The sequence below is a fragment of the Channa argus genome, chromosome 16, assembly GCF_033026475.1.
Source record: "Channa argus isolate prfri chromosome 16, Channa argus male v1.0, whole genome shotgun sequence".
NCBI lineage: Eukaryota > Metazoa > Chordata > Actinopteri > Anabantiformes > Channidae > Channa > Channa argus.
The window spans coordinates 2,853,913-2,869,733 of record NC_090212.1 but is presented as its reverse complement, the minus strand read 5'-3'; the positions used below and the strand labels follow the sequence as shown (position 1 = coordinate 2,869,733).

Genomic DNA, 15,821 nt, shown 5'->3' with positions numbered 1-15,821 from the left:
GTTTGTCCTCACTGGCGTCAGCATAAAACTGTGTCGAGTTGTAATCTGAGGCTGCAGATACTGGAGGCTACGGCTGGGAAGATCTCTTTTGTTTTATATTTTAGAATTTTTGTCCCAGTAATTAAGTACATTTACACTGTTAAACAAGCACAAGCTGTCCCACAAATTCAAATGATTTTATTCACGCATTAAGATAAACACAGCAATGCATCAATGATCCAGTATCAGAATGTGGTACTTTAACTATTTTTGTACTTTTATTTAATTAAGGATCTTTCCTTGTAACAGAGTATTTCTACACCGTGCTATTGATACTTTTACCTAGATAAACGCTATATACGTACTTCTGACATGGTTTATTTCAAGTTACAATGTAGTAGGCAAACATTTTGTGTGACCCAAATACCCCAAATATAATATCTATAATGTTTATATGCTGGGGATCATAGTGACTGGATTGTTCCATAAGTAGTTTCCTGTAATGTAATGTGTAAAATACAGTTACAAAATATCTGTTGGAGTTTGACACCCACCCAAACAAAAACACTTTTGCTTAAAGAAAAAAATCTGGAAAGATAATTTTTTTCATTTTATTTTCATCTGTAACAGTTTTCCCTTATACATTTACATATTTACAGTCAACAGTGGGCAGCATCAATATTGCAGTTTGACAGTTAAAGTCAGTTCCATACACTTATACCAGCATAATGTAGTTCTTGTTAAAGTGTAAAAATCTAAAATCTGCTCTAAAAAGACATAAAAATCTATTACTTTTGATCTACAGTAATTACAAAAAAAGAAACTATTGAAATAAGTCTTTAGGTTGTAGGTGCATCAAACATTGTATTGCAGTGTGGTAAACGCATAAACCAGTCTATAAAAAAGTACCGTAAAGAAAGAAGAATGCAGCATTCAAACCAGGTTGACTTGTCACTACAAGCAGTCAGAATGAGAGGACATATGGAGTCTTTGGTTTACAGTGTTTCAAATCATGTGGCGAGCAACATGTAACATCACTCATTCAATCTAAAAAATACGCAAAGCTTCATCAAGCGCTATACGACTGCACGCGTTTCTGTTCAGTCGATACAGTCAATGGTTACCCTGCTTAAAAAGAGTAAGCCAGAGAAAGAGTGTTCACAAAATGCCCTACAGAGCACATCCCTGTGGTGTGTGCTCCTCAGTGCAGCTGAATCAGAGGGCGTAGAGCTCTGGCAGAGCTACAGCAAAGGGCTGTGATAGTCGGAGCAGAGTCTCTCAACAGATCACAAGACCTCCAAGATCCACCTTTGGTTTAGTTTTCTCTCGTCAAATGTGTTAAGGATCACCTGGTTCTTGTCGTACTGATGACCACCTGCGACAAAGAACATAAAACAGTGATTTTCTTACATGATAAAGTGAAATGCTTTGCCCACCGATGAGTGATAAGAACCTAGGAAAAGTAAACTGAACCTGATACTGCTGGAGCATGAAACTAAGTCTGAAGTCTGTGTTTGTTTGGCTATTTTCATACAAAATGATGACACCACTGCACTACCTATATACCCCAGGAGATGTCAGCCTTGGAATATGACATTCACGTGCTGGAACTGTACTATAAAGTCCTTTAACACTTTAAATGTATTTGACAAAAAAGATGTGCTAAACACAATGCTTTCTGACCTTTGACCTCCAGGACCAGATCAGGTTTGAGAAGGCAGCGCACCAGCCCATCAGGTGTGATGTTCCACAGCTGGTTTTCTTTGCCTTGCTCCGGGGAAACACAAAGTCGAGACCCAGCCATCACAACACCCCCTGTTGTTTCCAGATAACAGTCCTCCACCAGCTGGAGACAGGAGAAGAGAGAGGAGGCAGATGCTTGACTAATAATAATTATGATTGCACCAAACTAATCTTCATCGTAACCTTAAAGGATGTTCTTTCGTTTCTCACATGTTAAAGTCCAAAAAAACTAACTATAACCTAAAAAACCTCAGCCTTACTCTTCCAATACCCTTGTGTTATGTGTACAATGTAATTGCAAATACATTTGCCTGAGAGATTGATTATGAGCTACTTGTTCACAATGCAGGATTCCACTTATGAGCATGTTGTTTCCTGTTTTATGAAGTCCGACCACACCCTGTTTTCTCTTAGTTTCTAATAGGGAAGTCTTTCCACTAGAGTCCTCTTTCCTGCAGAAAAAAAAGTTATTTTGTATTTAAATAATTTTATTATAAAAGTTTAATAATAAGGGCTTGTGGTTGGTGAGGCGGATGGATTCCACTACAAGGGCCGGGATTTATTCAGTACCTCTGGGCTGGGTCACTCCTGTAAACGTAACTATCTGTGTTTGTGTGTGAAAAGTAGGTGAAGGTTCTCGTCATTGTTGTGGCTCTTGCAACTCCTACTTATTGTTGATGAGCTGATTCCTTTAAAGTAACCTGAGCTGCTTGGTGTTGCGTTCGTGTAGTCGAGTACCTTGCAGGTGACCTGTCCATCCCGGTAGAGCCAGACCTGCTCTACTCCGGCTGTCTCCTCTATGGCCTGAACCCTCATCAACTTGATGTCATCCAAAGCTCCCGTCAGGGACATCAAACACCCTGTCTCCTTGTTCCGGAGGTGGAAGTACATCGGTTTCTGTTGGATAAAAATATGGGTTAGTCTGATTAATGAAAACATATTAAACTTATTTGCTTATTTACACGTGTGACTACTTATTTATCTGACAGGCTGATATTCAATTATTATGCATCTCCCAATATTCATCAACATTACTCTGAATATTGGGAGATGCATAATAATTGGTGTATGATGTTGGTGTATTGATGTCTCTTCTTCTATACCTGGTGTAATGGGCGCAGGGATCCTATTTGCTGCCACCCGCTGAACTTGCACAAATCACCTACTTCACTTGGCTGAAGAAGCAGCTGACGACCGCGGTAGTTGCTGGCTTCATATAAAACCCACCTGGACAGGAGACATAATTAAAAACTAAGTTAAAATAATGTAAGGATACATAAGTATCTACTCTATGAAATATAAAGTGTCCTCTTACACTGAAGTGTTACTGTTGTTATACAAAATCTGTATGTTGTTATGCAGTTGATTACTACTTTTGATTCCTATTTTGATTTTAAAACAACTTTATCATAACTACAAATCATTGACTACTATAAATGTGTATTTTTTGACCTGTCAATACATGTATGGCACAGTTGTGTTGCTGGTGGTGGCTAATTACTGATATTAGCTACATTTTAGCAATGGAAAAATACCCAAAGTATAATGGTAGAAATTGCAAATGGTGACATACATTCCTCCTTCCACCACCAGGGAGCGTATGTGTGTGTCCAGGCCTGCTTGCTGAAGGTTCACAGCTCCACTTGTCAACACCACCCTGCGACCTTTGCAGCCGACCTTACTGAACAGCATGACAGAGGGCAAAGAGAACTCCTGGAGAACACAAGGAGAGAGTATAGTTCTTACTCATATGTAAATCCAAAGGCACAAGTATATATTTTCATGTATACACACAGGCAGGACTCACATGTCCAGTGGTCTGTATGGAGCAGATGGTAGAGTCTGAGGACAGGAAGCCCATGGCCTCTGTGCTTGGATATTCTCCTTCCTCCAATACACACATATTGTCTTTGAAACTGGATCCCTCATATGCCACCCAGCTGACACACACAGACACACACAAATACACAAACACAGATAATCATCATAATTATGTTCTGTAGTCTTCAGACTGGATAGAAAAGATCTGTAAACTGCCATCCCCAGGTCTTTCCACACTTCTGTGGGGGTTTAGTCTGGGCTGTGGTCAGAAAAGTCAAAGACAGTTCGAGAAGAAAAGGCCAGTCACTTGTCAGTCACTTGTCGTGAAACCACTCCAAACCGTCTTTGTGTTTGCTTAAGTTCATTGCCATGTTAAAAAGTGAACCATTGCCCCAGTCTCAGGTCCTGTGATCTCAGGTCAGTCAGGATTTCTTCAAATATTTCTCTGTATTTGGCTGTAAATCATCTTTTCCTCAAAGCTAATGCTACCATCCCAACCACCATGCTTTACTGCAGGGAAAGCATTAACTTGGTGATGAGCAGAGCCTGCTTACTTTCGTAGCAGGAAGCTGTCATATGGCTCAAACTGACCTGTGTATACCCACTGTACAGTAACGTCCTAATTATTAACCATTCACCTCCCTGATCAAGGCCTGTCCTGTACAGTTACTCAGTAGACATGACAGCCAACTCTAGGAATAATCCTGGTGGTTTCAAACTTCTTGCACTTCACAATTATTGAAGCCACTCAGAGAATGATACCATTGATTCCTTCGGAAATGTTTTTATACCAATGTCCTGATTTTGGCCTCTCTGTACACAGGTGTGGGCATTTCTAAACTATGATTACAGGTTATATGTTTTCATCATGGGTTTTTAAATGTAGACTGATGGACAAGATGGCAATCAGTTAAATTAAAATTTACATCCAACAATCGGGGCGTCAGCCATCTGATCACAACCTCCTACTGTCTTTTATGTGGAAGTGACATTATGCAAGACACTAAACCCCAGTTTGATCCTGTTGGGTGAGGCCAGACCCATGAATGGCAGCTCCGCCGTCACCAGTGTATGTTTCGCGTGTGGATGCATGCGTAAACAAGTAAATAACAGTGCTTTGTCCACTAGGTGGAAATGTGCTACATCACTGCAGACCATTTACTATTCTGCATTAGTTCTGTTATAAGTCTTTAAAGCCAACTATCCCACAGATAAAAGGAGTAATCACTTAAACATGGAATGCTGCCAACAGTTCCTGGGCCCTGTTTTGTGTGAGCTCAGTTGTGCCTACCTGCCAGCCAGCACCTTACAGGACCTGGGCAGAAAATCTTCATCCAGAGCCGATACACTATCCTCGAGAGCCATCACCCTTCCCTGGAAATTTGGCTCCGAGTACAGCTGCACCTATAATACAAATCCACCCCAAACAGCCTTATTGATCCAGCCAGCACATAGAACCAGCATTGCTGAAGAAAATGGCTTTATATGTAGGAAGTACTGAGCGGCGTGATGATACCTTAAATTTTGTAGTTCCCATCAGCATGTCCTTTAGAACACAAAGAAAGACAGCTTTAAGTGACTACAGTGATCTTAGCACCAGGAAGATTCTGAGAAGAAAATACTGAGCTATTGCTGGCATCAATTTGAAAAATTGAAAACTATTATCATCATGACATTTGAAAAACACAACATCCTAGTTGTGGATGCAGTTGTTTCCCACATAATTACAATCTATATGTATATATATCTATATGTAAAATCTATAAGATTTTACCCTTTTAAATATAAAAAAAGAGAGATCCCGAAACCATTTTTGATTGAAAAATGTAAACAATCAATTATAAAAATAGTGGCTGATTAATTCTCATTGACCCTTTATGAACAAATCATTCTAAATCATTTCTTACATGAAAAACTGGCTGTATGGATGAGATCTTGAAGTTCTGGGCTCCCCAGTCCTCGGGGTTTGCATACAGGCCTTTCTCCAGCACATACAGCTGTCCACTGAACCCAGGTTTTTCAAATGCCACCCATCTGCCACAAACAGAAGTGCAATTTCATAAGTGACACTAACTCATCAGACCTTCATTTATTAGAGACAAATACAGATGATACGGATGATCACAGAACATACTGATACGATTGGTCCTAATTGTACCACTGACATAAGCTGCATTTATGTTACCAACTGTACAGTTGGTTCTGTACTTGGATTAAGGCCTTTTCTTCTCGAAGCCTCTAAAAGAAGTTGGTTTAATAACAACTACAGACTCACTCTTATCCCTAGCGTCAGATTATTCATTGCCCTTAAGAGATGGAAACTTCTTTTTATTCATAATTGCATCCTCTAGGCTGTATTTGTGTGCAACAGAACACTTAAATGTTTCGTTAAAATGAAAAGCACACGCCCCACAAACCACAAGGGTGTGCACAACACATTCAGCATGTTTCCCTCCTTCCTTATTAATTTGACCTCAGGACTTTTTATTGTTTTTTGAACAGAAACTGTTTGACTTACACTCCACCCATCACACTGACAGACTGGGTTCTAATGCCATAGCTGATATCCTCCATGTTGATGACGGGACCGAGCAGGTCCAAGCTGAGTCCCAGCTCATCAAAGTTCAGCCCATTAAACAGTTTCACTTGTGGAGACACGAAATCCTGGGGAAGATAATAACCGAGCAAAATAATTAGAAAGTGAAAAGCCAGTTCTCCCATTTGAAGTGCCTCATAAAGAGATTGAGTCTTGTGAGTCTTGTGCTTTTAGCAAACCCTTTCGACGATGGGTGAACTGTGGAAATGGTGTGCACTGCAAATTGTGCTTAGTGCCAAATTGAAATTTATCATGAAATTTAAAATGAATCTACTGCATTGATGTTTTAAATGACACTTACTGCACGCACAGGCCGAAGCGACAGGAGCTCATCTTCAGATCCTCCCCAGTCACTGTAATGAGGATACTCCCCTTCCTCCAGGATGTACTGCTCTCCCTCAAAGTCTGCCTCTTGATAGCCCACCCAACTTTCAAGTACAAGAAAAAGGCAGGTTATTATGTGAATGTCTTTTCACAACAGAAAGAAATATGCACACAGAGCTTTAACATTAGCTCAGCCAGATACTCACAGACCACCAAGTATCCTAATAGACCCCACTGTAGGCAATCTCGTCTTGTTCTGATCAGGATTGTCTCTTACTTCATCTCCCTGTGTTTGCAGGTTGTACACATCACCCTCCACCTCTATGGACTCTCCCTCAAAGTTGGGCTTCTCAAACACTAGGGCCTGGATGAGAGGAGAGTAAGGATTTAAATGATGGGTCTCAACTACAGACAGGGGTCCTATGCATGTGTTATGGCCCATTCCTGTCCCAAGGGATAATGCCATTCATTCCACAGCAACATCATACATACAACATCTCTTAACATAATGTTCTGTGTTTGGTACATAGACTACATCCCATAGTAAGTAGCTTATGTTTGAAGTCAGTGTGACTGCAAGAGTTAAACATTCTCGGCTTTGTCCTTGACACTGAGCATTTTGATTTTTATATGTACCTGTGTGAACTTTGAGTACTTCTTAAAGTTATCACTTCAGAATAAATCTGATCCCTCTTTCCACCAAAATGTTGAGAGGAAGCCATCTGTGCTTTCATCACATACATATAAACAAATATTTGACACACAGGGATCTTTACACAATATTTTCAAATCAATACACATGCATGAACAAGCTGAAGTGTGTCAAAATGCCATTTGAATTTAAGCCAAGCCATTAACACATCTACTCAATAACCATGATAAGCTCTCCTTTCTCCACCTTGCTTTCTCTAAGGCCTAGTTACAACATGCGTGTAAAAGTACAGGAAATTGTTTTGACACTGTTTTTTATAAACAGCCGATACTGTTGTAATGCAATGCAAAACAAACCTTGACTTCATTTGGATGTTCCACCTTAATTGGTCCCTGAAATAAGGAAAGTAGACAGTCAGACAGACTATTAACAAAATGACACTACGGTACAAACGTATGTCCGTATTTCAGCTACAATACCATTTGAAGGGGTCTGAGAGACCCAATGAAGGGCTCGGGGAAACCCCAGGTCTCTGGGCATGGATACTCCCCCACCTCCACCACTGCTACCAAACCTCCAAAGCCCGGATCAGAGTACACCAGCCAGCTAAACATGCAAAAAGAGGAAGGGTAAGAAAAGGTGAGGGGGTCTGTCCTTAACATGTTTTCCTCAAGGATGTGTCACATGATAGTAATGACTGAAGTGCAGTACTTTCACTGTCTACACCACGAGCCTGTTGAAAATGTAAGTGCTACCCATTAATAATCAGCAGCAGTTAAAACTCTTACAAGTACAAGCTTTGGCCTGCAACCCGCATTCCTTCACAGGCAAAAAAAAAAAAAAGATGCTATGCATAGACTTTCTGACCAGTCTCAACAAATTTTGCATATTTCTTTTGATTTAAGTCTACTAGTTAGCTGCAGGGTAACTTTGGAATAAAAACAAAAAGGGCCGGGTACAATTGTTCTCTGAAAAACATTAAAACCAACCCTCGGTTTTCACAATGCAACAACGCCACTCAACGGTTTTACCCGTTGCTTTACATTAGTGACATAACAACAGCTGCACTTACACTCCTGAATGGACCTTAATGGAGCCAGTTGACTGTGGGATCCCATAGGAGCCAATTTCTACGGTCTCATCACAGTAGGATGACATCCTCCCCAGCCCATTTACCTCAGCAAACAGGTCAATCCGGGGTATGCTATAGTCCTAAAATATTAAATAAAGTTTTTACTTTAAAGTTAGCCTTCACAACTAAAACTCATTAAATTACCATCTGCAATGCCAATACACTAACAATGTTTGTGTACCAACATGTAAGTCATAAAACCAATAAATTAATAAATATTTATAAACACTTTATATTAGGATAATATCCAGCAGTATTTACTACAGAAATTCTACATGCATCAACACTAGACGACAAAAAGTAACACAATTTATGAAACTTACTCTAACTGCCAGTCTGATAGAGCCTATGACCACTGGTTCTGTTGGAACAGGTTGACCCATCTGGTCCTGTGTTGTTGGAGTCTTCTGCTCTGCCCATATATTCACAATGTTCTCTGTAGGACCTTCCTCCAAGGGGATTGTACGCCCCTGGAAGCCAGGTTTTTCATAGAGAAGCCAACTAAAGAGAGATGGTTTTAAATTTAGGTCAAATTAAGTAGTTAGTGAAGGAGCAGTTTAACACAAAAAAAAAACATCAGTGGAGGGGAGAAGAGATGTGTTTATGGGAACAAAGAAAAATCATGAAAAACTGAAGAGTGAAAAATATTAAGATAATATGCAAAAGGTCAGCATGGGTACTCTGATAACTCTGATAATACAGTGTGTGTTCTGGCCCCTGTCGCTCATTGCCAGCAAAAAAATGTTAACAGTGCACAATAAGAAAAAGAAAAAAACATTTTCATACGGATTTTAATTAGCAAAAAGACTCTCACCATCCTCTAATGACTCTAACAGAGATGACAGGGGACAGTTTCATCATGGTCGTATCTTCTACATCATGGTAGAGCTCATAAGCTTCCCCTCCAAACTGAGAGTGCTCATGAATAACAATCTGGATCAAAAAAAATAATTTTCACTGCTAGCATTTGTTTTTACTTATGCATATGACTTTAAAATGTGAACATTTAATCATACCTTTCCAGGCCTTTTGTGGAACCCTCTTACTGCAGGTATCTGCAAGGAAAGGTAACATTTAAGTTAAATGGTCTGCACTTATATAGCGCTTTTCTACCTATTGGCACTCAAAGCGCTTTACACTGCTTCTTATTCACCCATTCACACTCACAATCACACACACATTCATACACCGATGGGGGAGCTGCTATGCAGCTGGCCAACACTCACCGGGAGCAACTAAGTTGGGGTTCAGTGTCTTGCTCAAGGACACTTCGACATGTGATCGGAGGAGCCGGGGATTGAACCAACAACTGTGAGATTGGTGGACAACCGCTCTACCTTCCTGCGCCACAGTCGCCCCACAAGTTATGAACTTGATACAATATGTAGCCACAATATATATTAAATGTTACAGCCAACTGAATATGCAGTGTTTTGGTCTTTTGGGGGTCAAATTCTAATTTCAATTTTTTCCCTAAACTGTTCATCTCATCGGTCTTTCATTACTGCTACATAGAAACTGCATAAGTACTTCTTTTGACTGCTAAAGCTCAAAACAAATATCTTGTCCTGTCTGGGTTCTTAAAGGACCAAAGTAAAGACAATGTGGTCATCTAAACACAAACATGTTTTTGCATAGCATCTGCTTTATTTGCATCTAAATGCAAATATCTTATGTTGACAGCACAGTTGAGCTTTAGATGAGCTGAGCTTGGCAACAATTTCCTGTGTAAAATTCCACTTTGAGGATATGATGCTTTCTCATGTCCTCACTTGCAAATGATTCATGACTGATGCAACACAAAACAAAAGAACAGGATACTGTATGTAGCTAGGACACTAGGATCTCAATGGAAATAAACTCGAAATATCTGTGTTTTGTACGTCGAAACCCATTCGGCCTTTAGGTGGTTATTGCCCCACTATTTCTAAAGGCTATGCATAACCAGAATAATAACTGAAGCAGCAATTATTCGATTACTTACCTTTTTTTGAGTGGTAAAAACCGCATTTGGAGGATTCTGTTGACTGTTTTTGGCAGTCGAAGGCAGTGTTGGATCCACATCATGCACTCCTGCTATTGAGGCCTGGTCCATATCCGTATTGCCTTCAGGATTACTTTTCATTTTAATTGGTTGTGTAGAACCCTGGGAGGCCTCAGATTCATTTGTGTCCTTCTTGAGGTATTTCTCTAAATGATCAGGCAGCTTTATCTCAGAGAACACAGGCACAGGAGGGGCGGAGGGGCAAAAAACTGACTCACTAACTTTACCTGCATCACCACCCACAAGTGGGGCTTGATCTGTATTTTTCCCACCCTGCTTATCTACATCGACTCCAGGTGGCAGTGAATCAACAGCTCCCTGCTTCCAAAGGGACGGCAGATCTTTTTGTTGGTTGGATGAAAGTGGGCTATTTGTGGCAGAGGTAGTTCCCTCTTTGCTCTTCCTGGAGGTCCGGGGGGAACTCAGTAAGCTGGAGAGGATGGACATCCTTTCAAGTCTTGATGTCAGCTTCCCAGGTTCTTCTCCATTGTTTGGTCTCTCGTCTTTACTCGAGTCGGTTCCCTGTTTTACTCCATGTATCCCTTCTACCTGATCATGTGATTTCATTTGGTCTTGGGGTGTGCTCGGTGCATTATCTTGTGCATGTTTTTCCAAGGTCCGTCCTTCCCTATTGGCTGCTTTTTGTTTTATCACCATAGCTGGGGAAGGATCCCTAAACGATTTGCCATTTTTCCTTAAGCCAAACTGGAATTCGTCAGGATCAAATGTTCTCTCAAAACGGTCCTCCTTGATGGCCGGCATGGCAAAATGGGGAGACGGAGTGGGAGACTTTTTACGAATGCGCCTCTTTGCAGGTAGTGCGAAAGGAATTCCACTTTCCTTAATGCTCCTAATAAAATCATCAAAGTCATCGACCTCTAAAGATTCATCCTCGCTGGCCGACGCATTTAGTCTCTTTTTGTGTTCCTTTTTCTGTTTCTGCTTATGTTCCACATCCAACCAGCTAGATGGAGATTCTTTCTTTAGCTGAAGACCTTGAGATGGACTGGATGGTTTTGCTGTACCACTAACATTTAAAATTGTCTCCTTTCTTAAAGTTTGCAATTCCTCTTTCAAACCACTATGTGTTTTTATTTGTTTGTTGATGTTTTCATCATTCCTTTGAACATTAGTACTGAGATCGGATTTATGAGAAACTGTTTTGCTAACATCCTTTACAAAAATATGTTCTGACTCCTGGTTGACATCTAGCCTTGAGGAATTTATCTGCTGATCCTCTTGCTTTGGCACTTTATTTTCATCTTGAACATGCTCACTACTTATCTTTTCAAGTGTGTAAACTTGATTTAAGTTTTCAGGCACTTTAGCATCTTTTTTTGTTTCAATACTTTCTTTGGTCGCACTCTTTGGTTTTTCTTCTTGGTTAGCATTTGGAGCTTTGGAATCTGCAGACTGATCAGGGCTTTCATCTGGCTTCTTAATCTCCACAAGCTCATCTTTGAATATTGAGGCCGTCTGGTTTGAGTTACTGTTCTCAATTAAAGTCTCGTTCTTCAAACTCTTTATTGATGAATCTGTTGTTGCTCTCTTCTCTTTACTTCCTGGAGCATTTACACACTTAAGTTCATGAATTTGGCTTTCTGACACCTTCTCTTTTCTGACTGTCTGTGTTTCCTGTTTGAAGTCAGTATTTGAACATTCAGATTCCTTTGATAGTTTTTTCTGCAGTTTTGTGATATCCTTATCTTGGATTTTATCAATGATGGTCCTCGGAGCGAGTTGGTCACCAACTTCACTGTTATTATTAGTAGCCTCACTCTTTACTGACGAATCTTTGGTTTCAGCTTTTTCATCGGTACCTTTAGCACTAGTGCTTATGGGATTAACTTCTTGAGTTGTATCTGTTTTCATATTTTGATTCTCGCTTGTCTTGGCTTGTAGTTTAGAATCTAGATGTTTCAAGTCAGTTGTTTTGTTTTCCTTTTCTTTTTCTATGCCTTTAATTAGGTTTCTAGCAGTAACAGCCTCTTTCTGGTTATTTACTTCTGAGTTGACAGTCTCCATTTCACTCTTATTTCTCAAATCCTTTTTTTCAGTCCTTTCTTCACCTTCAGTACTAGTGCTTAAAGAGTCAAGTTCTTGAGTCATATCTGATTTCTGGCTTTTCATTGTCTTCTCTGGAACTTTATTTTGTTCTCCCTCTGTTTCCCGTTCTAACTCATTATTTAGACATTTGGATTCTGTCAATTTGTTTTTGTCTGGTTTTGTTGTGTCTTTATCTTGGACTCCAATAATTATAGGCCCCTCTACATGTTGGATGCATATGTCACTGCTAGTTGCAGTCTCACTAATTAAAGTCTTAATTGATGGCTCCTCTGTTTCAATCTGCTCTTTAGCTCCCTGAGCATTGAAGATTTTGGTCCTTATACACTCCAGTTCTTGAATTTGGCTTTCTGATGACTTATCCGATCTTATGGTCTCTGGCTCCTGTTTTAGAGTAGTACTTGGACATTTCAATTCTTTTGATTTGTTTTTCTCTACTTCTGTGAAGTCTTCATCGTGGCTTTTAACAATCACGGGCTTCTGGGTCTGTTGCTTTCTAACATCACTGTTAGAAACCACAGTTGGCATCTCATTCAAACTTTTTGCTGACGAATCCTTGGTGTCAGTCTTTGCTTTGGATCCTTTAGCACTAGTGCTATTTGGTTTAAGTTCTTGAATTTTATCTGTTTTTTCATTTTGGTTCTCCGATGTCTTTTCCAGACCTTGTGTTCTTACTGTATCTGGGTCCTGTTGAAGGAAGTTGTTGTTTTTCTCTCCTTTTTCTCTGACTGCTGAGTTAGCAGTCTCAGCTCCACTCTTATTCACCAAAATCTTTGAAGGCAAATCTCTCCTTTCGGTCCACTCTTCAGAATTTGTGCTTAAAGAGCAGAGTTCTTGAGCAGTATGTATTTTCCGGCTTGTGTTTTCTGTGAGTTCCTGTGTTCTAGCTATTTCTAAACTACTGTTTTCCATTTTCTTTTCTTTAACTTCATGTATCTCAGGTTCCTGTTCAAGGTTAGCATTTGGGCATTTGGATTTGGCTGATCCATTAGTATTTTTTATATCCTTAATTTCATCTGTAGCAATATCCTTCTTGTCCTTTTGGTTTCTAAATTTAGATTCAGACATTTCATTTGGTAAACTCTTCTTTCCTTTATTAACTTTAGCAGTCACCATTTGAAATTTTATGCCATCTGCTGTTTGCTTTTCCTCTACATTAGCATGTTTGCCCACCTTATCTGTGTTGTCCTCCTTAGTTAGAAGTTGCTTGGGCTCTTGTTCATTTTTCACTGCTGATGCCTTCAATCTCTGTTCTGCCTGTTGTGTTTCAGTATTGCCATTATTTTCTTTCGAAAGAATCTCATCTTCATTTTTAGTATCAACCACACTGGCTATAGCTTCATGAAGTACACATTTCGCTTGCTCTGTCTCTCTGCTCTTCTCATCCACTGCTGTAACAACCATCTGCGGTCTGTTCTCAGAGTCAGCCAGTAAACTTTTTTCCTCTGATGATAGATCCGATGATTTATCGGGTTTTGTAACTTCTTTCTCATCTTTATGCTCAATGGCTATGCCCTTGAGCTCCTTTTTGCAAATGCTTTGTAAATCAGTGTTGTCTGCTGCTGCGCTATTCAGTTTTTCATTTGGTTTACAGTCGGTCTCCGGTCTTTCCAATTCTCCTGCAAGTAAAAGGGGCCCTTTGTCCAGCTTATATTCAACATTCTTGGGCAATTCACACTCACTCACAGTCTCTGTTTGAAATCCCAGAGCCTCTGTTGATTTTCTACCCAAATCCTCTTTTCTTTTCTCCTTTACCTCAGCATTTTTAACTGAACCTGTCCCTAATGTGAAGGGCAATATGTCATTGTCAAGACCTGTGATTTGGTCCTTAAATAACTCATTTTCCATTTGCTGATCTGTACTGGCAGGGTTAGCATCACCTGATACAGCAATATAAGTGGCTGCAGGTACATCTTCTGGCTTAGCGCCTTGGTCTTTCAAGGCAAATTTAGCAGGAATACTTTTCTTGGTAAACTGTTTGTTAGAAGTGAACTCAGTGGTTGCTTTAAATGAAACATTACTTGGTAAGATACCTTCCTCATCGGAGTGGGTCATGATGTCACGGTGCCCAGTGTCAGCCACAGCAGGTTTGACAGACATATAATTTACAGGCTCATTGCCTTGTAATGTTTCCTGAGCCAGTATTGCAGAATTAGGCTCATTTTCCTGGATTAAACCTGGTTTTATGTTACATGTAAGCTGGATTGTCTCAGAAATGCTGACTTCTTCTGAAGAACCTTCTGGTAAAGGCTCCTGTGTAGTGTTGTCACTCTGAATGTGTTCGTTTCTTTGCTTTGGTTGTCGTTTACCTTCATGCTGTCTTCCCAGGGTCTCTGTCTGGGCTGGAATTGCTTTAGCAACCTCACTGCTCGGCAATGAGTCTTCTGCTTCTGAAAGTGCTACCTGAGCATTTGCTGTGATAATTTCGTTGTTTTGTCTTTGTTGAATTTTTGAAATGTTTTTATCTGTAGGACTGGTTAAGCTGTTTAATTTATTTGTCTCTTTTCCTTTTAGTTTTATTTTACTGGTATTGGACTGGATGTCTTCACCCTCTGTAGACACAGACTTAAATTTGAATATGTTACCACTGGCACTGTCAGATACAGTACTGTTGTTGTCATTTGAATCCTGTTTAGTCGTAGTAGAATTCTCAGTCGGGGACTGCTGAGGTTTTCTCGATTTTAATTTGTCAGAGCCCCTCTGACCCCGTGTAGGAAGTTTGCTCAATGATGATAAGGAATCAGCTGACTCCTTCACTGGACTCTTCTGGAGTTTGGTGTTTTCACTCTGTATAGGCAGCTTCGATGAGACAGTTTTCTCTTGCTTGCAGGGAGGTGGAGACACACATGAGTTGTCATTATCTTCCTGGCTAATGCTTCTTTTAGTCATGTGTTTAAGTTGTCTAGTTGAAAGGATGCTACCTGGAAACATATACACACAGATGGTTTTAAAACAACAAAACAACAATTTATGGTATTTTATTTTACAGTCTGTATAAACTTTGAGCCACTTAACCTAAGTTTTCATTAAGACTGAAAACCAGTGGGAAACAACTAACCTGACTCTGCCTTAAAGGGGCACTACTCAATTCTGTCTGGCTAATATAACCAAAGTATTCAAAAAATACAATATGAGTAGCAGAGCAACAGTTGTGTCCACACAGCAGCACTGGCTCTGGGTTAGGATAGAGGGGGATTTGGTGACAGGCATAGACATAGACAGAGCTACAGGATGGGAAATTTCAAGCAATGATTAGCAAGCTATTGTTAGCAATAAAAAAGTTGGTCTAAAAAAAATTTGTCTATATTTCTATCCACAATTTACTGCCAGAAATGTGCTACTGACGACCATCATTATGCTCTAATTGTCATCACATTCATAACAGAAACCAAACTCTGCTCTATATCGTCATGATTTTGGAGGGTTTAACAAAAGTTTTAAACCTGAACTGGGAAAAAAAAAAAAA

General features: G+C 39.9%; 1 protein-coding gene across 4 annotated transcripts in view; it reads right to left on the bottom strand.

Moving 5' to 3' along the window:
- Positions 1–576: 576 nt before the first annotated feature.
- LOC137101960 (serine-rich adhesin for platelets-like) overlaps positions 577–15,821 on the bottom strand; it is a 40,968-nt gene continuing 25,723 nt past the window's right edge. For all 4 annotated transcript variants that reach the window (XM_067480983.1, XM_067480984.1, XM_067480985.1 and 1 more), the window contains 19 exons: positions 10,232–15,276; positions 9,264–9,302; positions 9,062–9,180; positions 8,571–8,748; positions 8,188–8,327; positions 7,595–7,721; positions 7,472–7,507; positions 6,670–6,827; positions 6,441–6,567; positions 6,062–6,207; positions 5,451–5,577; positions 5,060–5,089; positions 4,835–4,947; positions 3,530–3,662; positions 3,296–3,435; positions 2,826–2,949; positions 2,461–2,619; positions 1,663–1,825; positions 577–1,354 (listed from right to left, as the gene is read on the bottom strand). In XM_067480983.1, the coding sequence (XP_067337084.1) occupies positions 1,266–1,354; positions 1,663–1,825; positions 2,461–2,619; positions 2,826–2,949; positions 3,296–3,435; positions 3,530–3,662; positions 4,835–4,947; positions 5,060–5,089; positions 5,451–5,577; positions 6,062–6,207; positions 6,441–6,567; positions 6,670–6,827; positions 7,472–7,507; positions 7,595–7,721; positions 8,188–8,327; positions 8,571–8,748; positions 9,062–9,180; positions 9,264–9,302; positions 10,232–15,276 (7,193 nt within the window). In that variant the 3' untranslated portion in view covers positions 577–1,265. The remainder of the gene's footprint in view (positions 1,355–1,662; positions 1,826–2,460; positions 2,620–2,825; positions 2,950–3,295; positions 3,436–3,529; positions 3,663–4,834; positions 4,948–5,059; positions 5,090–5,450; positions 5,578–6,061; positions 6,208–6,440; positions 6,568–6,669; positions 6,828–7,471; positions 7,508–7,594; positions 7,722–8,187; positions 8,328–8,570; positions 8,749–9,061; positions 9,181–9,263; positions 9,303–10,231; positions 15,277–15,821) is intronic.